This window comes from Penicillium expansum, assembly GCF_000769745.1.
Source record: "Penicillium expansum strain MD-8 chromosome Unknown contig359, whole genome shotgun sequence".
In the NCBI taxonomy this organism is placed as follows: domain Eukaryota; kingdom Fungi; phylum Ascomycota; class Eurotiomycetes; order Eurotiales; family Aspergillaceae; genus Penicillium; species Penicillium expansum.
This window is the reverse complement of record NW_015971204.1, coordinates 73,466-96,737: the sequence shown is the minus strand read 5'-3', so window position 1 is coordinate 96,737 and position 23,272 is coordinate 73,466. Positions and strand designations below refer to the sequence as shown.

General features: G+C 49.4%; 11 protein-coding genes across 11 annotated transcripts; 6 read left to right on the top strand and 5 right to left on the bottom strand.

Moving 5' to 3' along the window:
• Positions 1–307: 307 nt before the first annotated feature.
• On the top strand, positions 308–715 carry PEX2_102260 (uncharacterized protein; the record flags this gene model as incomplete). Its single annotated transcript, XM_016747496.1, has 1 exon — positions 308–715. One exon carries the CDS (start codon positions 308–310, stop codon positions 713–715), a length of 408 nt encoding a protein of 135 aa, XP_016602044.1.
• A 123-nt stretch (positions 716–838) lies between these two features.
• On the bottom strand, positions 839–1,671 carry PEX2_102250 (uncharacterized protein; the record flags this gene model as incomplete). Its single annotated transcript, XM_016747495.1, has 4 exons — positions 839–1,123; positions 1,173–1,351; positions 1,403–1,517; positions 1,570–1,671. 4 exons carry the CDS (start codon positions 1,669–1,671, stop codon positions 839–841), a joined length of 681 nt encoding a protein of 226 aa, XP_016602043.1.
• Positions 1,672–2,288: 617 nt separating this feature from the next.
• On the top strand, positions 2,289–3,056 carry PEX2_102240 (uncharacterized protein; the record flags this gene model as incomplete). The annotated part of the gene is made up of 2 exons (XM_016747494.1): positions 2,289–2,434; positions 2,693–3,056. The coding sequence occupies 2 exons, from the start codon at positions 2,289–2,291 to the stop codon at positions 3,054–3,056; spliced, it is 510 nt and encodes a 169-aa protein (XP_016602042.1).
• Positions 3,057–7,081: 4,025 nt separating this feature from the next.
• PEX2_102230 (5-formyltetrahydrofolate cyclo-ligase) lies at positions 7,082–7,811 on the top strand (the record flags this gene model as incomplete). Its single annotated transcript, XM_016747493.1, has 3 exons — positions 7,082–7,169; positions 7,219–7,644; positions 7,696–7,811. 3 exons carry the CDS (start codon positions 7,082–7,084, stop codon positions 7,809–7,811), a joined length of 630 nt encoding a protein of 209 aa, XP_016602041.1.
• A 33-nt stretch (positions 7,812–7,844) lies between these two features.
• On the bottom strand, positions 7,845–8,220 carry PEX2_102220 (small nuclear ribonucleoprotein E; the record flags this gene model as incomplete). The annotated part of the gene is made up of 3 exons (XM_016747492.1): positions 7,845–7,894; positions 7,950–8,040; positions 8,098–8,220. The coding sequence occupies 3 exons, from the start codon at positions 8,218–8,220 to the stop codon at positions 7,845–7,847; spliced, it is 264 nt and encodes an 87-aa protein (XP_016602040.1).
• A 229-nt stretch (positions 8,221–8,449) lies between these two features.
• PEX2_102210 (mRNA transport regulator MTR10) lies at positions 8,450–11,632 on the top strand (the record flags this gene model as incomplete). The annotated part of the gene is made up of 6 exons (XM_016747491.1): positions 8,450–8,575; positions 8,633–8,725; positions 8,773–9,045; positions 9,097–9,187; positions 9,254–11,494; positions 11,544–11,632. 6 exons carry the CDS (start codon positions 8,450–8,452, stop codon positions 11,630–11,632), a joined length of 2,913 nt encoding a protein of 970 aa, XP_016602039.1.
• Positions 11,633–12,344: 712 nt separating this feature from the next.
• On the top strand, positions 12,345–14,678 carry PEX2_102200 (putative C2H2 finger domain protein; the record flags this gene model as incomplete). Its single annotated transcript, XM_016747490.1, has 1 exon — positions 12,345–14,678. One exon carries the CDS (start codon positions 12,345–12,347, stop codon positions 14,676–14,678), a length of 2,334 nt encoding a protein of 777 aa, XP_016602038.1.
• A 226-nt stretch (positions 14,679–14,904) lies between these two features.
• On the top strand, positions 14,905–15,740 carry PEX2_102190 (uncharacterized protein; the record flags this gene model as incomplete). The annotated part of the gene is made up of 5 exons (XM_016747489.1): positions 14,905–14,907; positions 15,083–15,236; positions 15,346–15,486; positions 15,553–15,645; positions 15,712–15,740. 5 exons carry the CDS (start codon positions 14,905–14,907, stop codon positions 15,738–15,740), a joined length of 420 nt encoding a protein of 139 aa, XP_016602037.1.
• Positions 15,741–15,951: 211 nt separating this feature from the next.
• Positions 15,952–16,485, bottom strand: PEX2_102180 (uncharacterized protein; the record flags this gene model as incomplete). The annotated part of the gene is made up of 1 exon (XM_016747488.1): positions 15,952–16,485. One exon carries the CDS (start codon positions 16,483–16,485, stop codon positions 15,952–15,954), a length of 534 nt encoding a protein of 177 aa, XP_016602036.1.
• A 544-nt stretch (positions 16,486–17,029) lies between these two features.
• PEX2_102170 (M3 family metallopeptidase) lies at positions 17,030–19,243 on the bottom strand (the record flags this gene model as incomplete). Its single annotated transcript, XM_016747487.1, has 2 exons — positions 17,030–17,222; positions 17,292–19,243. The coding sequence occupies 2 exons, from the start codon at positions 19,241–19,243 to the stop codon at positions 17,030–17,032; spliced, it is 2,145 nt and encodes a 714-aa protein (XP_016602035.1).
• An 855-nt stretch (positions 19,244–20,098) lies between these two features.
• PEX2_102160 (stearoyl-CoA 9-desaturase sdeA) lies at positions 20,099–21,522 on the bottom strand (the record flags this gene model as incomplete). The annotated part of the gene is made up of 2 exons (XM_016747486.1): positions 20,099–21,228; positions 21,285–21,522. The coding sequence occupies 2 exons, from the start codon at positions 21,520–21,522 to the stop codon at positions 20,099–20,101; spliced, it is 1,368 nt and encodes a 455-aa protein (XP_016602034.1).
• Between the last annotated feature and the right edge of the window lie 1,750 nt (positions 21,523–23,272).

Here is a 23,272-nt window from a genome sequence, read left to right as displayed (position 1 = left end):
ACACCTGGGAGCGCACAGACCAATTGAGATCTTCCGCCTTCACGGTAATGATTGTTGATTGTCTCCCATTCCCATTGATCCCTCAATTGAGCTTATTTCTTATTGTCTAAACTTGTCAATCAGAATGTTTCAATCTATCCGCTTTTCTTCGCGCGTACCAGCTCGTCTGGTACGGTGGAATTCTACCGGTCCGGTCCTGCCACCCTTGATGGCCACTTTGCGGGCTGATCTGAAAACTGCCATAAGAGCCAGAGACACCACAAGGTAGAGATCCCTTCCACTTATATTTTGGGGCTTCAGCAAGCTTATGATCAGACTCAATGTAATTCGTGCTTTGATCTCCGAGACCAATAACGCCGCCAAAACCGCTTCGCCGATCCAGACAGACATTCAACTCTTGTCGCTTATCCGGAAACGCCTAAATGCCTCCAAAGATGCAGCAAAAGAGTTTGATGCCGCGGAACGTCCAGATCTGAAGGAGAATGAGGATGCACAGGTTGTGGTATTGGAGGAATATGCTAGCCAGGTCAAGACCCTCCCCATCGCCGAGATCAAGGAAGTGATTAGCAATGAGATCGCTGCTATGATCAATGCCAATACGAAGCCCAACCAAGGAACCGTCCTCAAAGCTCTCTTTGCTGCGGGAGGCCCTCTGGACGGCAAGCCAGTGGACCGGAAAGAAGTTGTTACCGAGGTGAAGAACGCGCTCTCTTGAGCTTACATTTACCAGATTGTATATTAGTGTCACAATAGCCTCAGTCAAGGGCATTCAAATCTCAATTATAATTCACAGAAAGAACGAATCCCAAACTCCCATTTAAACGCCAGCCCAGAAAGTTCATGAGCAGAAGAAAGCTACTCCTCCAAGAGATGTCATCAGAACACCCAACCACCACCATCGGTCTGGATTGATCAGCTGCTCTCTAGCGATCAGCTGCAATCCTGACTTTGACGATAGTTCTCGCTTTTGCTTGTGCCCTGTTGGCGTGGGGTTCAATGTCGTGGTAGGGAGCATCTTTGGTGGCTGGTAGGCGAGGAACATGGGATGGACGAGGGAGCCATCAGGCCTGGTCAAATCGAGGCGGTTAATGCGATTGAACTTGTCGATATACACGGAGAATTCCTGTGTGCTGTCAGAATGGGCCGGCGGAGTAAAAACGAAAGAGACATACCTTGAACTCCTCGGTGGTGTTATATCGTGTGTAGTGACCTGATTGTCTCCGGCAGGGGTCGGACAGTAGCTGACGACCATCAACAGCAATTGGAGTTAATATCAGCGTTCCATTGCCGAACACAGTATAAGCGCCATGTTGCCACTGCAAGACCCCTCCCGGGCATGATGGGTCGGCCGCTGGGTGATATTAATACAATATCAGAATATATATATTCATGGAGAACTGACGATTTGAGATTGCGCGATAGTATGCGGACTCATAATTTCCCTCGTCATCGAACGAGTATGAAATGCCCGTTAGATTCGGCTCGAGTAGCTTGTCGTTGAGTGGATCATAGAATCCCTATGCGCGTCAGTCTCATCGTTTGTATACTACATATAGTAATTTCACATACTGGACCAGTAAGAACATCACGAGATTTGGTGGTCCATGTTCCGACCAAATCATTCGCGCTCGCCAAAGCGGCCGTGACTAAAAGACTCCAAAGCAAAAACATCTTAGTTGACAAAGGGAAAATTGACAGAAAGGGAGTATTTCAAGGGCGCCCTTTATTGGGGGTGGAGACTAACAACATAGTTCAGCAAGGCCCTGGAATGGGAACATCAAAGGGTTGAAGGGTTGATTTGGCACATTATAGATTTGACAATTGGCGACATCACCCCTTGTGCTAATTTAACACCTAAACAAGTTTCCACAAACCACACTGGGGTCAATTCATATAACGAGACACGAGGAACCCCAAATGCTTAATTATATCTTATATAACATCAGTCGGAGCTATGTCGTTCCTTCCATTTATGTAGTACCTTCCGTTCTGGCACCCAGGGTCTTCCTCCTAGGGCGCCCTGTAATTTTCTTCCCCCTCAAATTCTCTCTTTCTTTATTCTTACCTTTATCTCTCTTCTCTCCAGTTGACCAGTTGGTCCTCATCGAGCCGCCCCCATTCTCGGGAGCTGTTCCATATCTGTATCTCCTCGTCTCCACCCCTACCGAGGAAATACGGATCACACCGAGAAGAACCAGGTGATATGAACTGTTCTAGCTTTAGACAATTCACTCACGTCAAAATGAGTGACAAGTCAGTTGAAACCAACAACAGTCGACCTAGAAGAAATGGACGGCGTTGTCTATGAGCAGAGTCTTGAAGCACTGCTCCAATGGCTACACCTTGGGTTTGTCCAATTTGATCCGCCTCCTATGGCATCCCGACTTGCAAGGGAGCGCAAGGAAAAGGGCGAGAGAAAGAAGAAGCTGAAGCTGTAAGTCAAGATCTTCTATATCTCTACATCATCTGTCTCGTGTTGCATCCAATGATGACAAGGACCGTCCACTTTGCGATGGGCTTCGTCCCGTCTCATCTTTGTCTGATTGATTCCCATCATGCCCTCGCATCAATTATTTCAAGGAACCCTAGACCGACAAGTTCTCGTTCATTATATCATGAGCACGCTAACTGAATGAATAGCAGGAAAGGGAAGAACGCCACCGGCATGATTACGTTAAGTTCATGACCGGAGGCTTACGACGGCCTTCGATTTAGATCGCCGCTCCGCATCTCCGCGGGAACGTCAAGCTCCCCCCTCCCCCGGCGAGAGATCACCACCCCGCCGCGAAGAAGAAGAGTCCCGCGCCCCCCAAACCCCGGTCAACAACAATCCCGGGTTCCCTCATACCCCTGCCCCCCTACCACCAACAGGCTCCCGGTCGAGGAAACTCCCGGGTTGCTACCTCCCGCCCGCCCCATCGACAAGATTTCCGGGGCTACCAACAATGGCCCGGTGGACAATCTTCCCGCGCGGCCGACTTGACTCAACGGGGCCTGCCCCTCAATACCCCCCCAGGCCCCCTCCACCGTGGACTCGATACGTTACACAAGAATAGTCAGCCGCTTATACGGCCTTGTGGAGTCGTTTTTAGTAGTTTTCTCAGATAATCTTTCTAAGTGTCTTTTTAAATTTTTTTTTTTTTTTTGGTATTCCTTTTGACAGTGTTCTAAGATTCTTCTTATTCAGTCATCTCAGGTGTCTATCTTCATAGATATTTTCTCGTCCCCAGTAAAACCTTTGAATACCGGGCAAGTACTATGAGAAAATCAGTTGTGGCGCACTGGCGACTAGAGACCATCAACAAACCTCACAATGCAAATGATCCAAAACCATCATCTGTACCAATAATCTACAAGCATGTAAACTTGGAGACAAACAACCTCCCTCCTTGTGTCCATTTTCCAAAATGGCCAACTCATATTACCCCCTTGTTTAGTCCAGTTTGTCCTATCCCCTTCATCCTCTAGGCCACAGAGAGAATATAATGGCTAAAGCACGGTGTTGCAGTAGAAATTAGGCAAAAACAGCGTGTGAGCGTGGAAGCTATCATCAGTATAGATGAAAGCTGTGACCCTAGCCCTTATTCACTCGGAGTCCCCCCGGTATACCTTATCGAAGAAAACGGGTCGACAAGACTCCAGTACCAATGCAAATCGTGAATTAGAGCTTTGTCCGGACTCGATGGATGTATAAAATGATTTTTCCAAATTGATCTCTTTGATATTGGTTTAACCCAGTTACACAGATTCAAGGAAGAGGTATCACGAGAGTGGAGATGAGGAGAAAGAAAATGAAGGAGCCTGGTGCGAGCAATTTACAACACGAGAAGCCGAGGAAGCGATAAGAGAATAAAAGAGAAGACCCAGTGAAGAGGAAGATAGATAGCGAGAAGAGGGTGGAGAGATACACCACCATTCATCGTCGGGAGCAGGCTCTGGGACGCCATCCCCGCATAGCAGCATGTATGTTATAGCGAGCTACATCGGGTCAATGAGATCATCGTAATCATCATAATTAGGTCCAGAATGCTCAATTGCTACTCTTTTTATTGCATTTGCGGAGCCGCTATTAGTGCTTCAGGTTTCTCGTGACGCCGGCGATATTATGTTGCATGAACTGCCAATGTAAAACAACCAACTTCAGCAATTAAGTTCGATCTAGTTTAGGGGGAAACAATTGAGGAAACAGGTAGCCCGAGGGCACTTTTGATAATATGATTTGAAAAAAAAAAAAAGAATACATATCATTGTACCATGCACTTCGACATAGTCCTCTCCTAGCAGGCTATAAGCCCTCAGAAGCTCTATTAACCTTCCTATCATTGCCATCATCCAACGGCCTAGGTATATCTTCGAAACTATCACTATCGTTTTCTTCAACGGCGCACTGAAATTATGAAGCAAGGCCGATTGCTTTACTTGTAGAAGCCGATAAGGCTGTCCCTACAAGACCGCCTCGTCGAATTATGAACTAGAAAAATGGAGATAAACTAATTTGTGTGGTGGCAAAAGCATTTTCATATATAGGCATGTTACCACGTGGAAATATGGAGACGCATCGGTTTGTATGGGATGAAAAACTTCTTTTAATATTGAATGATTTACACCACACGATATGAAGATTTCTGCTGAATTGTGCCTCTAGATTGAATTTGCTTTATTGTGCAATAATACTCTAAAAGGGTCTGTACATTAATGCTTATATAACAAAGCTGTAGAAAAGGAAGGGACATAGGAGACTAATACGCAGTCAGGACCACCACTACAGCACTACAATATACCCTCTCTACAACATAGACTTATTTTAATGAAAAGCTCTGTATATCAGTGCCCATAGCAAAACTGTTAAATGACCTTGGAGGGAAGTGACGGGCAAGGCTAATCTGTAGTGAGGCCAAGTTACGCCTCTATGACTACTACGACGGTTCATCAATATACGTTATAAACCCCCTCTAAACTTGTTTTTAACAAAAGAACGTAACTATCTGTTACTTGTAATCTCTGTATATTAATGCAACATAACAAAACTGAAGGGAAGTGCGAGGCTAATACGTAGTGAGGATTAGTGATGTCCACTACAACGGTTGATATACATTAGAAAACCTCAACAGACTTGTTTTGATGAAAGAATATAACTATCTATTACTTATACCCTCTGTATATAATATTTATATAGTAAAACTAAAGGGAAATACAAGGCTAATACGTGGTGAAGACTAGTTATGTCCCCCACCACAATAGTTGATATATATACATTAGAAAACCTCAACACACTTGTTTCGATGAAAGCCCCCCTAATAAAGATTCGGTCTTATGGTCTAGCGGTCATGACTGTGGTTTTTGAGATGATCATGTGATCTCCCAAAAAATACCACCAACCCCGGTTCGAACCCGGGTAGGACCTATGTTTTTTTTCACCTTGTTTTAGATTGAGACGCTAAGTTCAAGACTATGTATGGGTTATATTATGTATGGGTTATATTATAGCCTAACAGAACTAAAGTGTATCCGTATTATGAAATTAACTGTTTTAAAAAAAATAAGCCTATATTTATAGGCTGTTCTTCTGTTTCTTCTTAGAACCCCTTAATTATTATGAATCCATAATGGGAAGAAGGTGAACTGATGGTGACATTAGGACTAGATAGACTATCCCAATCCTGAATGTAGTTCAAATTGACTGCGGTACAAAATCAATCAGTGAGGATCCGTCGTATATATATAAAGAAAGGGTTTGCCCAGGTAGAACTGGGGTTTCTATTAAAATATCACTATTTTTTTTAGGTCTAGGTTCTAGGATAGTATTGTCTAAATGTGTTTAGTAAGACATTTAGGAGTATTCTCTTCAAAAGCCACCCTAACCTCCACTACGATCACCACGGCGAGTAGCATCGCTGTCACTTAGGGCTTTAGGCTCGTCCTACCCAGTTCTAGACAAAAAGAAGCTACCATGTCCATCTTATTGATTCATAGACTTGGCATATTGTGATTGTGTGATCTTCGGACTTCTTCCCGATCCTAACATGGCCTTTCTGAAAAAGAGTGAAGAGGCGTAGATAGTTGATTCCTGGGCGTGGCACACTGTGGCTGTTAGCGTCGGAGAGTGCTAATGCGATCTCGTTTCACGCAGCGGCTATCTTCAAGGTGGAATAGTATGCCCGAGAACCCAATTCAGTTCCTAGGACAGAAATAGCATTCATATATTAGATGACCGAGGGTGCTGTTAGGGTCTTCGTCGGGCTGCAGGGTACTCGTATATAGTGGTTAGGTGATTGTAAGTGTGATGTAAGTGTGAAGTAGTTGTAGATATGAATCAATCGACGGACGATGATTGATAGTCGATGGACGATAGGTCTGACGATGATAACGGAATATGAAATTTATAGATGTGGAAAGGCCCCCTCAAGGGTCCGACCGTGATCGTCGCTGTTGGTCATTGAATTCTGAGTCAACATAGTAATAAGGAAGAGACTTCAGCCATGTTACTTGCTTCTTGATCCGCCTTTTAAGCTTCGCATAGGAACTTGAGCTACTTTGGTTTTGCTCTGTTTTGCTCGATGGCGGCTGAAATTTGCTCTCCGGGGGTTTCGATCAAATATGATAACCACCAGGTATAGCCATTGAAAGAGTACCTCAAGGCTCTGCTTCAGGACAACGCCTTGCTTCGAACATGGCCGTGAAGACTGGAGAATGAGTTGTCTTATCCCTCATGACACGTTTAGTGACGACCCCGAGTAGGCCAAGTCAGCGTAGAACTGATCAACCGGGGAGAAGAGATACAAAAGGAACAAAAAGGAAAGAAAGAGGGAATTTGAAGGGGACAGAGTTAAACGGGGAGCCTGGGTGGTCCCAGAACGGAAGGAACTACATAAACTGACCTCGGGAAGGAGCGACATGAGCCCCAACTGCTGTCTTTTACCACCCACCCCGGTTCGAACCCAGGCATGACCTTTCTTTTTTTCCCACATTTTGGTTTCCACATTTTGGTTTCTATTTTTGAACAGTAACTTACTTCCCCGCGGAGTAACTCTGCGTGTATTTTCCCGTGTGATTCATAACCATCTACAACTATCATAGCAGAATGGCATTTCAGGCTGCAAAGCGCGACCTCCGCAAGAGGATGCGCTCAACTCTACAGAATCTGCCTATAACCTCAATAAGTCAACAATGTCAGATCGAATGATAATCTTTGGGTTGTCCATAACTAACATGCCCTAGCCAGCGCGGCAACAACCCGTTTCTTGTCACTGCCCGAGTACCAAAATGCCAAAAGCATCGCCGTATACCTATCTATGCCAAGTGGGGAGCTCTCAACAACTGGAATCGTAAAGGATGCTCTACAGCGTGGGAAGAACGTCTACATCCCGTATATTCACACCCAGGACAAAACATCCATCATGGACATGTTCGCGCTCGGATCCATGTCCGAGTTCGAGTCATTACAGCTGGACAAATGGGGAATCCCATCTCTCCTATCTACGCAAATTGAGGGTCGACCAAACGGGTTGACACAGGGTTTGGATCTTATTGTCATGCCGGGCATGGCCTTTGACCGTGGGTTCCGACGACTTGGTCATGGCAAAGGGTATTATGATCATTTTTTAACGCGATACTCAACATCAACCCGCAAAATGCCATTCCTCGGTATGTAGTCCCAGAAACAATCCGTGTATCCCCGACTGAACTCCATGGTAGTTGCCCTTTCTCTCCAAGACCAGTTGCTCGCGGAGGACATTCCTGTGGTGGAGCACGACTGGTTGGTAGATGCGATCGTGGTTGGTGATGGTCAATTCTTCGACCGCAGGGTGTAGGGCAAATCGAAACAGAAAAGGAATAGCGAAAATTCAAACGGCCTGGATCAGAGAGACATTGTCTCCCTTGAGGAGGATCTGGCCTGTTGCGCATTATTAGCTGTGTTCTCGTGTGTCTCCATTTCAATTCCATCGTACCAAGTGGCCTGCGCTTCTCTTCCTCTGTCTTGGTTGCCAGACGCACTTCGACAGCATCATCAATCACCAGGTTCATGAATTCATCAAAGCCCTAGTATAGGTTAGCTCAGATGACAAGCAAAACGGGATCCCGTAAAGAAAGACATACACGGATCTTCCCCTCTATCCGGAAAGCGAGCTGCTCATACAGCCAGACTGAAACAGTGCTGCGCTTCTGCAGGAGACTGAAAATGAAGTGAATCGGGGCTAACAATGTCTTGCGGCCTGCCATGATGTGTGGTTATGTCGAAAGTGATAGCTGTCACACGGGAGACAAGGCGAAGAAAGCTCTGGCGGGCCTGGGAGTCGTCCCGTGATTTGATTACCGTAATACGGTTATCTTGTCACGGACACCCCATCCCACCTTCAACTTGCTTCCCCTCCTCGAACCTGTTTCCGCAGTCAGATGCTGATACATTTTTGATACATTGCTGAGCCTTGATTAATCTATTTAGTTCAACATGGCCAGCAAGGAAGCCGGGCAGGCATTCGCTCCGGTCCTGGCGGCCGTTGCGACAATGCAAGGAAATGCGTCTAGGACTGAGAAGACTCAGGCCCATGAATTTCTTGAGAAGTTCCAGAAATCGGTATGATTCTTTCGCTCAGAATTGACTGGTATTGTTCGCTGATCCCCAATGCAACAGATTGAGGCCTGGACAACAACCCATGCCCTATTACAGTCCCCCGATGTGCCGATTGAAGCCAAACTATTCGCCGCGACTACACTAAAAGGAAAAGTAAGGGTATTCCCCCCAGGTGATTTTCGATGTTTCTAATTGCGCAGATTATATTCGATCTCGATCAACTGCCTCCGGACTCAGTATTGGCCTTGCGAGACTCGGTCCTAAACCTATTGGTTGCATTTGCGCCGGGCCCGCGCCCCATTCAGACTCAGCTATGTGTGTGCTTAGCCAGTTTGGCGATCCAGATGGTCACATGGAAGGATGTGCTGGCGACTGTCGGAGCGGCTCTAGGAAGCAGCGCAGGGGATTGCGTACTGGAGTTCCTGAAGATCTTGCCCGAGGAAGTTACTGAGGGTCGCAAAATCAATCTCAGTGTATGTTTCCGTGTTGGCATCTACAAAGGTTCAAGCTGACATCTGAAAAAGGAAGACGAATTGTTCGTGAGAACCAAAGAGCTGCTAGAAGACAACGCGGAGCAGGTCATGCAACTGATGATCCAATACGCTCAGTCGTCGCGTACGTATCCAACGACTTTGTCACCATTCTCTTAACAAATTAGGATTCATAACTGATCATAAATAGCTGCTGCCGCAACCAACCCCCGTCTCCTCGACTGCGTTACTTCGTGGCTACGTGAAATCCCTGCCGCCAAGGTCGTTGAGTCACCTCTCATGGACGTCATCTTCAAAGCATTGGACAACGACGCATCTTTTGACGCCGGTGTCGACTGCGTTTGCACGCTTTACCGCGACACCAAGGACGTGGACGAGTCTTTGCCCGTCATTCAGGCCCTTTATCCACGATTGATGGCACTTCGCCCAAAGATTGCCGAAACTGCCGAGGCCGAAGATTTGGAGGCTTTCAAGGGCATCACAAGAATATTTGCGGAGGCAGGTGAAGCATGGGTCGTCCTTGTTGCACGTCTGCCGGGTGAGTTCCAGGGACTCGTGGAGGCACTTCTCGAATGTTGCGCACGGGACTGGGAGCGCGACGCAGTGTCTCTGACTTTCATTTTCTGGTACGAACTGAAGCAATATATTACTCTCGACCGGTACACCGACGCTCGAGTCGCCTTCCAGCCCGTCTTTGCCCAGTTGGTGGACATCATGGTGAAACACCTTGAGTTCCCCAGTCCGGAAGACGGCGAGGCCGAGGATCTGTTTTCTGGAGACCGCGAGCAAGAGGAAAAATTCCGTCAATTCCGCCATGCAATGGGCGATGTCCTTAAGGACTGCTGTGCCGTTGTGGGTGTGAATGATTGTCTTGCTAAGATCTACCAACTGATCCAGGAATGGGTTGGCAAGTATGCATCACAGGCAAGCAACGAACATGTTCCTCATTGGCAGGAACTGGAGGCCCCTCTGTTTGGTCTCCGTGCGATGGGCCGTATGGTCGACCCCGAAGAAAGCACCATCCTTGGACAATTGATTCCTTTGATCGTCCAGATTCCCGATCAGGAGAAGGTACGGTTCCAGGCAATCATGGCGCTGGCACGCTACACTGAATGGACAGCTCTCCACCCCGAAACATTGGAGGCCCAACTCAACTATGTGATTTCTGGTTTCCACCACTCCTCCCAAGAAGTTGTGCAGGCCTCTGCTCTTGCCTTCAAGTTTTTGGGAACAGACTGCCAGAAGTTGCTTGGTGGTCATATCGCGCAGCTCCATGCCTTCTTCGAGTCGGTTCTTGACAAGCTGAAGCCCACCAGCCAGGAGGAAGTCACTGAAGGTGTTGCCGCCGTGGTTTCGGTGCAGCCCCATGATAAGATCTACGATTCATACAAGATGTTCTGCGACCCGATCATGGCCCGAATTATGAACCTTGCCAATAATGCGCAGACTGAAGAAGGCCAGCGAGCCGTGGCCGACCATCTACAGCTGATTACTATTTTTGTGCAAGTGGTGACTCCAATTCTTGCACCGGGAGAAGAAAACCCTGCTGTCAAATACTGCGGTGAGGTTCTACCCATTATGACCACGATTGTCATGAACTTTACGTCTTCTACGCCTATTCTCGAGCGAGTGTGCCGGTGCTGGCGATACATGATCATCTCTTACCGCACTAGCATGATTCCTCTTTTGCCGACTCTGGCCCAGAGTATCGCGAACGGATTCCAGGCCTCACGCGAGGGTTGCTTCCTTTGGGCTACGGATGCGGTGGTTCGCGAGTTCTCCGATGGTGCTGAGTACGTCGACCAGGCCACCAGCGATGCCGTTTTCCAGTTCTATGAGCAGCAGGCCATTGCTTTCCTGCGGATCTTGAACGACCTCCCCCCTCAAAATCTGCCAGATGTGATTGAAGACTTCTTCCGTCTGTCCTCTAATGCCGTTCGATACTACCCCAAGAAGTACATCACTTCGTCCCTTGCCATTCCCATCTTCTCCGCCGCACTCAGTGCTCTCACTCTTCAACAACTCGATCCTCTTATCGCCACACTGCATTATTACCGGGATCTGTTCAGCTTTGCATTTGACAAGCCTATGGTCTCCCAGTTTACCAGTCCGGAAGGCCAGCCTTATGTTACCCCACCTGAGGTTCGCGAGGCCGTTAAGGCGTTGATTATCTCGCAGGGTCAGCCTTTGGCACAGCGTGTGTTGACGGGCATGATGTTCACTTTCCCAGGGGACTGCTTCGCTGATGCGTCGGGAGTACTGATGACGATGTTCGAACTGCTCCCCCAGGAAACCGGGGCATGGCTACAGACCACACTGCAGATGCTGCCGAGTGGCACGATGAAGCACGGCGAAGCCGAGCGACTGCTGAAGAATGTATCTGACAAAGTCCAGTCAGGAGAGACCCGCAAGATCCGTGTTCTCCTCCAAGGTTAGTCCCCGTCCCTTTGCTCTTTATAATCTCATCTAACCCCACCTAGACTTCACCAACTCGTATCGCCGCCGCAATGTAGCCCCACGCGATGGCCTTGGCCGTCTGGAGGCCGCCCGATTCCGATTCAGCGGATGAGAATGTCACTGTAAATTCTTCTTCGGTGCTGATCAGTACCCTAAAAAAGAAACCCACGGAAGCATTTGCACAAAATCAGGCGTCAGTTCTTTTCTATTGACGTGCCATGTGGTACGATCGATACATGATGGGATGGCATGAACTCGGCGTGATGATTAATGACCTGCTGGTACGCCGGCCTGACCAGAACCTCTGGCTTTGACATTGCTGCCATTCAGGTGTTGTACGAGCTCGACCTGTATCTAGGTATTCAATAGTCGCGACTCATTTCTGCATTGAGATACGGCGCACTTTCTGTGTGTGGTCATTTGATTACGAGTAATGAATCTATTGAGCTTCGATATTCCATATATATATCTAGTTAGGTGTAAGTACAATCATATTCATTCTGGGCATTCTACATCACTATACCTAGCTAGAGCGCATATATAACATAGTAAACGATAGACTATATCATTTCCAAGTACTCCGTACAATGCTTCAATATACAGCATATATATAGTTACGTACATAAATACACATTCTCACCAAGTCATCTCCGCCACAACCTTGGAACCCCACCGAGATCTCCGCACTTCCCCCGGACAACCCTCTCCAACCTTGGAAGTCCTCTTTGCGCTTCTTTGACTCATTTCTGCTCTTTATTGGGCCATCATTTTGTGTTCATATATTCTTTTCCGACTCTACTTTCTAGTGATCACCGTGCCATGGCATGAAAATGGAGATCGACGGTCAACCCTCTAAGAGACGGCGACGCAGTCGCAAAGTTCTCTCCGATCGGAAGTTTGAATGCACCTTTGAAGGCTGTGGGAAGAGCTATTCTCGCGCCGAACACCTCAGTCGCCATGCGCTCAACCATACCCCGAAACAAATCTATCGCTGCGACTTTCCCAACTGTTACCGGTCCTTCGTACGACAGGATCTCTGCACGCGCCATCGTGAACGTCACACCACCAGCGGTTCCCAGCTCCAGAAACGAGATCATTTCACCGAACATGACAGGAAAACCTCCCCGCCTTCTTCGCCTACTATCACCGCGCCGGAATACTTTGTTGGCTCAGAGGAGCCCAAACCTCCGGTGACAACATACCCACTCACCACCGGAGTGGACAGCAACGAGATACCAGTGGACCAATACTCGGATTTCCCGGCGGTGCTGGACCAGCCTGATAATCTCATTGATCTCGACTCCATGTCATACCCGATCTTTGGCGGGGAAACCTATAACCGATCACCATTCGCCATGGCAGACGATTTTGCAGCGTGGCTATTCAGCGAGCCACTCGCGCCGTTGGGATATGGAATGTTACCACTTGTTCAGAATCAATTCTACACCAACGAGCCTGCATATAGCAACGACAATTTTTGCTCGGTCATTCCACAGCATCCGATGAGCGTGACGAGTATTCTGGACTCGGGAGCACCACCGGCTGTCATCTCAGAAGAAAAGCGTCAGGAGCTGCTGCACTTGATGTCAACGCGATTCAATGAGTCGGCGTATGCGGCGGGTACTAAACGCAAAGATGCGCTGATGGACGGGGATTTAAATAACGACCGACATGCCTTGAGCTTGCGTATGATGCAGACGTACATTGGATCCTACTGGTACCACTTCCATGCACAACTTCCAATATTGCACCAGCCGACATTTAGCGCTGATCGTACCCCGAATTTATTACTACTAGCGATTATAGCGATTGGCGCGGCAACATTGGATAAGATCCATGGCCAGTCTGCCACTGAAGCAGCGGCTGGGTTGGCTAGCTTCATTGCCTGGCATTTGCGTTGGGAAATTTTCATGGACGCGGACTTTCGGCCGCCAGCTAAGCTTTGGGTGTTCCAGTCTCTATTACTACTTGAAGTTTATGAGAAGCTCTTTTCTACACGCGCATTACATGAACGCGCACATATCCACCACGACACAACACTCACACTTATGCGTCGAGGTAGTTCACTCATCGGTAGTTCTTCATTTGCCACCCCAGAAACCAAAGAAGAAGACGAGTCATGGGCAACCTGGATCAAGGCCGAAGCGACTCGGCGCGTGGCTTTCGCCGCCTTTGTATTGGACTCAACACATGCCACTATGTTCGGTCACTCGGCCAAAATGGTGGCCCACGAACTGCGATTGCCATTGCCCTGTGACGAGGCGCTGTGGGCAGCAACAAGCGCTGCCGAGGTCGCTCGCGTGCAATCTAGTCTGCAGTCGCACGGTGTGCGGCCAGTCATGTTCCTCGATGGCCTCAAGCGTACACTCAATGGCCAGCCTGTCCGAACCAACGCGTTTGGGCGAATTATTATCATGTCGGGCTTGCTGAGCGTCTGCTGGCATCTAAACCAGCGAGATCTGCAGATTAGCTCGCTTGGTGTGGGTCAGACCCTCGGTGGACGAGATAAGTGGCGGACAGCACTTCTCCGGGCATTTGATAACTGGCGTCGCGACTTCGACGAAGCCCTGGGTCCATCGGCCACATCTGAGTCGCGCAACGTGCTGCATGGGCTGGCCCATATGGGATCCCATGTCGATATAGCCGATCTCCAGATCTTTGCAGGTGCTGGCCGGTTAATGGGTCGGTCTATTACGGCACGTGACTACTGTGCCGCCAGAGAAAAGACTGAGAAATGGGCGACCAAGGCTTCGGCGCGGGATGCTACATTCTACGCGCTCAAGTTCCTATCTACCTGTTTCTTAGACCCGGCCACTCACCCCGGGGAGTATGCTGCGCGCGATGACTACCTGTTAAACCGGCCGTGGGTGATGTACTTCGCAGCGCTGGTGGTATGGACCTACGGGTTTGCGTTGGATGGACCCCTGCGTCCTCTTCCTATTCTCATGACTGTGGCAGATCGAGAGCGCGACATGCAAGGGTTCTTGCATCGTATGAGCGAGATCCAGGAACCTAACGAATTGGAGGCTATGACTGGACGCAATGGGTGTCTCGGTCTGTTAATGATTCTCCGAGACTCCTTTGCCAAACCACGGTGGGAGTTATTGGGAGAAGCGGCGCGGCTGCTGGACAGCTGCATCGCAAAGCTGCAGTCGTAGCATGTATGATGTGTTTATATACTAAATGATTATGTTTCTATTATTTTAAATGATCTGACACTGTGAATGTGAAGTATGCACTATACAACTAAAGTATACAACCCCTGTAAGCGTTGCCCTAACAACCACCGCCGATCCCACACCAAGTTCCCCCCCGACTTTCACCTCCTAATCCGCATTTTTGTTTCCAATCTCCAATCTCCAATCCCCAAACGATCCAACCAAAATGGTGAGTTCCCAAATTCCTCACTGTTGATGGACTTCCTATTCAAGCGGTCCAACCGCCCCCTTCCCGCCTATGTAACCACGGAATCGCCCCCCGATTTCCCCCACCTACAACTGTGTCATCAACGCCTTGTCAGCTTTCCATCTTCATCTTCATCATGGCTAATAAACACGACCAGGCCTCTACAAACTACAAGGAAGCGTTCTCGCTTTTCGATCGCCGTGGTACCGGCCGTGTTGCTGGTGACCTCCTCGGTGACCTGCTCCGCGCTTGCGGTCAGAACCCTACCCTGGCTGAGATTGGTGACTTGGAGAAGTCTGTCGGTGGTGACTGTATGTTGTGATTATTCATCCTTTGATTTAGTTATTGGTTGGTGGATGCGATCGCGTCTGACCATCTATGAAATCAGGGGAATCCCTGGCTAACTCTCTATCTGTCTAGTTGACTTCGACTCCTTCCTGAAAGTCCTCAACCGCCCCGGTGGTTTCCGTGAGCCCGGCGAGCCGGAGGAGTACTGTCGTGGATTCCAGGTCTTTGATAAGGATATGACTGGATTTATTGGTGTTGGACAGTTGCGCTACAGTATGTTTTGCCACTCGCAATTTGGATGCGCTTGGAAAGGAAATGGCTAATATTTGGCGCTTGCAGTTCTCACGAATCTTGGTGAGAAGATGTCTGATGATGAAGTCGATGAGCTGCTCAAGGCTGTTGATACTAGCTCCGGAGAGATTAACTACACGGGTATGTCTGCTGTGGGAGTCCAGAGTGGGCTATATATGTTAATTGCATCTGCTAACTCTCTTCCAGATCTTGTCCGTACTATCCTCGCCAACTGATACCCCGATATGATTAACGTTCGATATGGAAATGGCTTTGGCTTGAGGGATTTAAATTCGGCGCGTTGGAACCTTCGTCTTGTATGTTTTTATTATCAAATACACTGTATTATTCTGCTCCGGGGTATCACCTTTCGTAGAAATGTAGATATAGATCTACCTCTGTGCCTGCGTAGATTGTACATCTATAACATAGTCCGCACTCATACATCTAAACAGCCCACTCTCTCCACTCTCTCTCCCCAACCCCATCACCCCCCAATTTCTCTGTCTCCACAACAGCCCCAGGAAGAAGATAAACAGCCGGCGGCCGCTCCTCCTCCTCTCCATCTTGTACCCCCGCTCCCCGCCCCCCAGTAGATCCCCAATGCAGCCGATCCAAATAATACCCCACAACAACCTTGCACCGCCCACACCTTAAGAGAATCCTCTTTTCAATCCCGTCTTCGCGCCGTATAACCGTCGCCCGCCGGTCGGGGACTGTAGTTGCCAGGAGAAGCGTCGTGTGGTTAGAGGCATGTCGTGCTTTGCGCGATGACGTTTCTGTTGCCTTGGCTTCTTCTTCGAGATCGGCTTCCACATCCCCGTCTGTTGAGCTTTTGCGCTCGAGTGGCAGGATCAGCGCTTTGTCTTTGCCTTCGCCACCGCGTCGTGGGAGTGTGCTTATGTTGCGTGTTGTTGCTAGCAGGAGGTGGTTGCAAAAGCGGCAGTGTTGGGTTTGGATTGGGAGGCGTTGGTCTGTCATTTTGGAGGTTGGTAGGTTGTGTGTTTTGGTGGCGTTGATGTGGTGGCTAAGTATTGACTGGCACTTTTGAGGTGATAGGAGCCAAGAAGCTAGAGCTGGTGCGCAAAGGTAGATCGATGTGAGTCGAAAGCTGGGGTCTCGGTTAGCTTTGCGCGGTTTCGAGTCGGAATTGTTTTTCTGGTAGAGGTGGTTCATTAGGTACTCACAGATAATTGGATAGAGATGTTTAATTCGAGTCTCTGCTGTCTTTTATGCCGAAGTTATAAATTGAGGCCATCAAGAAAAAGAGAGCTGTTGAGTTGCGGAGAATTGCAGAATGGCAAGGCGGTGTGCTTATCAGTGTATCAACCATGTACAACTTCAAGTTGGTTCGTTACAATGTACGCACATGATGTAGGTAGCTAGTTTAGGCTAAAGCATTTACCAACATGCTGCTCGACATTCATGAGAACAAAATATGCATTCTTATAACTGATATAATTTAATAACGGTATAGTATAAAGCCGTTTATAAGCTCCGATAGCTCAAAATGATGCGCACCACTTTATGCCAGTCCCAAATCCTTGTAGAATGCATCCGTCTGAGGCTCACGGCCTAGGAACTCGGTCAGAGTCGTCATCTCGTCCTGGCTACCACCCTTCTCTAGGACCTGGTAGCGGTAGCGACGGCCAGCAGCCTTGTTCATGGGATCGGCCTTGAAGACGGTGTAGAACATGTCGGTGGAGTAGACTTGGGAGCTGCAGAGCAAAATCATGAGTATTTGAACAAAATGGAGCACAATCAGACGGAATAGACTTATAACTTACCTTAGGTATCCGTAGTATCCAGCGTCGTAACCTCCGATCAAATGTCCGAAGGTAGCCTCGCCGTGGCCCCACTCACTTCCAGCGCCTTGAACTTCCGGTCCGTCCATCTGGGTAATCTCCTGGCGGAGACGGTTGTATGTAGCAGATAAAGGAAGAGCCTCAATGTCGGCGTGTGTCTTGGGCTCGTGCACGGTCATGTCGAAGATGCCGAAGTGCAGCTGGCGCAGGTTGAACAGGGAGTCGTTGACGTGCTTAGTGCGGATCAGGTTCTCAATCACCTCGTCGGGGATGCGCTCTGTCGGCTGGCTAGCGGTCTTGTCCTGCTGGGCCTCCTGCCAGCTAGCAAGGTACTCTGCGGAGAGGGTTGAGTAGTGTCGGCTCAGAGAGCGCAGCTGTGAGGGTTCCCAGCACCAGTTCTCCAACATCTGGCTGGGTGCCTCGACAAAGTCCCGCACTGTGCTGGTGCCGTGGAAGCGAGAGTAGATGGTTCGGGACACCAGGTCGTGAATGCCGTGGCCTAATTCGTGGAAGAGGGTCACGACCTCGTCGTGCTTCAGGAGACTAGGCTTCTTAGGCTGGGGCTTGGTGAAGTTGCACACCAATGCAGTGGCAGGGAATCGGCGGTTACCGTCCTTATCAACGAAGCCTGGCTGCAGGTTGAAGTTGGCTGCATGGCCATACTTGCCCTCGCGAGGGAACAGGTCCAAGTATAGGTATCCAACGAACCCACTGCCCTCGCCCTCATCGTTCCACACACTGAACACTTGGACATCCTCGTGCCAGACAATATCATTGCCCTGGCCAGTCGGGGCAATGGCTGCCCGGTCCTCACCAATGATCTCAACAAACTCCAAACCGAACAGCTCCTCGAAGATCTTCAGCATACCATCAATGGTTGTCTGCAAGGGGAACCATTCAGCAATAAGCTGTTGGTCCAGAGAGTAGTCCTTCTCCAGCATGAGACGGTCATAGAACCGGTGGTCCCACAGGTAGTAGCGGCCATCGGCCTTAGGGTCCGTGGCGTTCTTCAGATCCAGCAACTTCTGTGTCTCCTTCTTACCGCCAGCGGTCAGTCTGTCCCGAAGATCACCCAAAAACTTGTTAACGGTCTCTGGGGTCTTGGCCATCTTATCCTCAATACGGAAGGCAGCGTGGTTGGGGTAGCCGATCAGACGGGCTGCCTCATCACGGAGCACAATAGATTCCCGGAATAGTGGCACGTTCTGGTTGCACTTGTTCTCGTTGGCAATCATGACTTGTCGGCGGGTCTCGGGGTCGCTGGCGTATTTCATGGTGGGGAAGAGGTCCGGGTACTTGAACGACAGCCATAGCTTGCCGGCGTTCTCACCCTCGCCCTTCTTTAGGCCATCTACAACGTCCTTAGGCACACCAGCCAGCTGCTCGGGGGTAAACCAAATGCCGCCGTTCTCCTCATTCAGGTTCTTCTGGAATTCAATGCTCAGCTGACTCAGGCGCTTCTTGATCTCCTTGAAGCGGACCCGCTGAGGGCCTGCGGGCAGGCCAAGTCCATTACGGACAAAGTCCTTGTGTTCCTTCTCCAACAGACGGCGTGACTCCGGATCGAGAGACTCGTTGCGGCGCAGTACGGCGTCGACCAGACCATAGACATCCTCACGCATGACTGCCTCAATAAAGAACTCATCCATCAGCTCTTCGGCCTTGGATGAGGCATCCCGCAGCTTCGAGTCGGTTGAGACAGCCTGGTAGAATCCCAGGATGTGTGACTCTAGTCCCATCTGATTGTCATCTTGGGCGAGGGGACGAACAACATTGTCAAAGGTTGCGGCTTCGGGCTTGATTTCCGCCACTACCTTGTCCTGAATGGCACGCGAGCTCTTGATCAAGCGCTCGGCATCAGCTACCAGTGACTGCGGGGTTGCGGTAAAGATAGGCGGGGCCTGGGGTGGTGTCCGGAGGTGAGCGGGGGCCATGCTGGAGGTCGTCAAGAGTCGTATTGGTACGTTGGTACGTAAGTGGCCCAGCACAGATGAGAGGCGGGCGGGGAGACGGAGGAAGGGCGCCACGATGAGGATGGCTAAGAGGGGAACGAGGAGATGGAGGCGAGCGGTGAAAGGAATGATGGGCGGAATCGGAGGAAACGGATGCGGTGTGAAGGAGAAGGGGACACTTGGAGATATGAACTTGTCAGGTGATCCGAAGCTGGTGAGCTGATGATTGCGGGGACAGATATCTACACTTTCTTGGCATTTATTTCTACAACGTCTTTAATTTACTGGCATTCTATTATAGATGACTAGAACAGTTTCTTTTTCAGGGCTAGACTATCTGTCATAAATCACCGACCTATAGGTCCTCTCTTAACAGCTGGCCATAATAAGCAGAACGTTGATAGAAACCGCCATGTCCCTTTGCCTACTACGGAGTACACCCGGAGCAAAGGGTTGCTTGGTAACATTGCCAAGTTTCAAGACAATAGACTAGTACATAGACTAGTAGATCAGGCATCTAACAATAGGCGTCCGGAGGACTCCGTACTCCGTATGAAGGATTGACATGTGAAGGGACTAAAGTGCCCCGCACTTTGCATTTTCTTCAGCTCTCTCAAAACCTACAGCTGCCGACCTCAAGTCAACACTCTACGTCCAACCTACGAAGATTTGAAGTCCAAATAAATATGTTCATTTAAAGATGAAAATTCGTTTCTAATTCATGATTATCTATGAAGTGCGTCACAGGTCGCTTTTGGAGAAACAAGAGAAAGATGGGAAGAAAACGCCAACACCGTCCAAGCCACAAATGCAAGAAAAAATGTCATCAAGTTCAGTTTAAGCTGCATCTGCAGTGGGGATCGGCTCAGGCATCTTGGTGACCTGCTGACCGGCCCGGATGATCCGCTGGCCTGTCTCATCACGCACATACTCGGAGTTCTCCTTCTGAGCACGCTTCCAGATCTCAACCTCACCACCGCCACGGATGACTCCGACACGCATGGTGGAAAGCAAGTTGTGAGCACCGTTGGAGTGGTAGTAAACACCACCATTGAACATGGCGGTCGCATCCTTGCCAAGGCCGGACTTGATCATGGCCTTACCACCGGGGTGGTCCTTGATGAAGTCGGTCACGTCGTGAACAACACCGGCAATGGAGATCAGGCCACGGCCATTCTTGGTCTGCTCAACATAGTCGTCCCACTCCATGACGGGAAGCTGGTCAAGGGGAGTACCCCAGTCGAGCTTGGCGCGCTTCTGGTCGATCTTCTTCTGCAGCTGCTGAACACGGCCCTTCTCGATCTCGTTGGAGCGGAACTGCTTCAAGTCATAGGCGAGGCCGAGCTGCTTGCAAGTCCAGATGGTCCACTTGGTGGGGTCGTACTGGTGCCACTCAATGGCGTTGCGGTAGTCGGAGGGGAACTCGTGGTGGAAGTTGTGGTAGCCCTCACCGAGGGTGACCAGGGCAGTGATGATGTGATCACGGGGAGAGTTGCGGTCGTCGAAGGGCTGGTCACCGAGCCAGTGGGCCAGGGAGTTGACGCAGAAGGTAGCCTGTTGCACGAAGAAGATACGCAGAATACCGGCGTACACGAATCCGCCGTACCAGTCACCCCAGCCGAGACCGGAGACCAGCATGGGGACGATGAGACCCATGGTGAGCACGACCTTGATGTAGTTGCGGTGCTGCCAGACGACAACGGGGTCTTCGTTCAGATCAGTGATGTCAGTGCGACCAATCCGCTTGGGGTTCTGCTTCATGACCATCCATCCCAGGTGGGAGTACAGCAAACCCTTACGCACGGAATAAGGGTCCTTGTCGGTGTCGGTGTAACGGTGGTGAGCGCGGTGGTCACGAGCCCACCAGCGGATGGAACCCTCGACGGCACCACCGCCAACCAGAGCGAGCCAGATACGCAGAGGCAAAGTGGCGGAATAAGAGCAGTGAGCCCAGAGACGATGGTATCCTGAAATTGAAGTCAGCTCATGTTTTTTGGTAATTCAGTTCAACAGAACTACTTACCAGCTGTGATGCCCAGTCCGGTGAAGAAGTAGTAGATGACTGCCCAGATGGCGGTCTTCAGCTGCAGAGGCACCCAGAAAGCCTGGACACAACCCGCGAGGGGAATGCCGATGATGAAAGTAACGTTCAGCCAGTTGACGTGCTTGTACCAGTTCTGGCGAGTCATCTGAGTATCGGCGATGTGCACCTTCTTGGTGTCAGCCGCCCGAGGGCGTGAAGCATCCGGCTTGGACGACATGATGAGTGTGAAGAAGGTTGGAAGTTCAATCTAGGAGGACCAAAGGGATTTTTATACTTGGGCCCACTTGGGACCAACGTTGGGGAGCCGGGGCACTGCCGGGGCACTGATCGCCAACGTATATGGGGAAAATAGGGCTAAAAGACGAATCAAATGAAAGAGAAGATTGAGCGTCACAAGATCCCGAGGTGAAAATGACACAGAAGAAGAGAATAATTGCCTTATATGCTTGTGCTGGTAGACTTTTGTACTTCCCTTTGTTCGGGAGTGGCGTGCCTCATCGCTTTCTGGCGAATGTTGGGTCCAGCCAGCCCCAACGCTTTGATGCCTCAGGCAGTAATTGACCAATCAGCGCTCGATGGCAATCATGTTTATGTCAGCACCGTTCCCAGCAGACCCTTGGAGCCATCTAGGGCTCTCCGGGTTCCACGGGTGGATGTTAGTCCCACCAAACGATCATATTGAACTCTCGGGATTTCTAGGGATTATTCTGTTTGGTCCAATCAATTTTTCAAAAGAACCTTGGAAGGCAATAACACGCAGAATACTCCGTAGTCAACCTCAAGCGTTCCTTACAGTTTGTATTTCCGACCTAAACACGGGGTTTCCCCTCGACCCCTTCCCTGACCATTTAGAGAAGGGTCGAGAGAACTGGTCATCATCCATACTGATGATGTCATCACATGCGTGTTCAGCACGATGTACACGATGTACACAACATACAACGGAATGTGTGAAATATGTACATACTCGACCGAATCTCATCAAATTATGACCGACTTCTCCATTCCTGCAGGAAACCCATCATGTGTTCGCCACATCAACCATCCTCGCGATACCAAACAGATCACGATTCAATATCGCGTGGCCCAGCGGTGACATAAGAATGAACATCGCAGTGAAAAGTGAATCTAGAATGAAGTCACCAGGGAAGGAAGGAGAACCGATGTGATGTTGGGAAACAGATGATGATGCATCACGGGCACCTAATGAGTTCAATGTTGCTAAAAGACAACAAAAAAAAAACAGAGTCACAGATGATGTCCGAGTCGAATACTAGGGGATATGCTTGTCTGGAACAACGCGGGATTTCCGAGCCTCCAAAGTATACCGACGTTGTTATCCGCCCAACCATTACTTCCATCTACATATGTTGTAAGTATGACCACAGGAACAAGTCAACCGTCGAGACAATCACAATATCTGATCCTATATGACGATTACCACCAAGCCTCGAATATCGTTCCCAGTATGTAATGACAGTTTGATAAGGCGAACCTGATGTACAAAGTATGGTCGGAGTCTTCCACCTCCCATACTGTTCACGGCACCCTCCGACTGTCAGATCTCAGCAAGATAGCAGAGAACGTTCGATCGTTTCCGAGTTGTGGATGTCGGCATACATTTCGTACATAGGAGACTGCCGGTATCCTCCCTCGCCAATAAGGTGGCCTACATTGACTCCGCTATCTATATGGATACATAGCTCTGACAATGTCGAAACACATAATATGGGGGAACACGGGAACTCTGGTTAAACAGAACACCCCGGGACCTTTCATCTCCTTATCTTTCTCCACTTGCCCAGGTGGAGCAGTCGATCCTCCGTGATCCATAATTGGCTGAATTCCTACCCGACCGAGATAAGGCGGGGGCTCTAACCACATCCAGACAAGCGGCCAAAGGGGTTATGCGATGCTCTTGCTAATTGCCTGGAGATTTGTCTGATAACAGAAATTGGGTTATCATT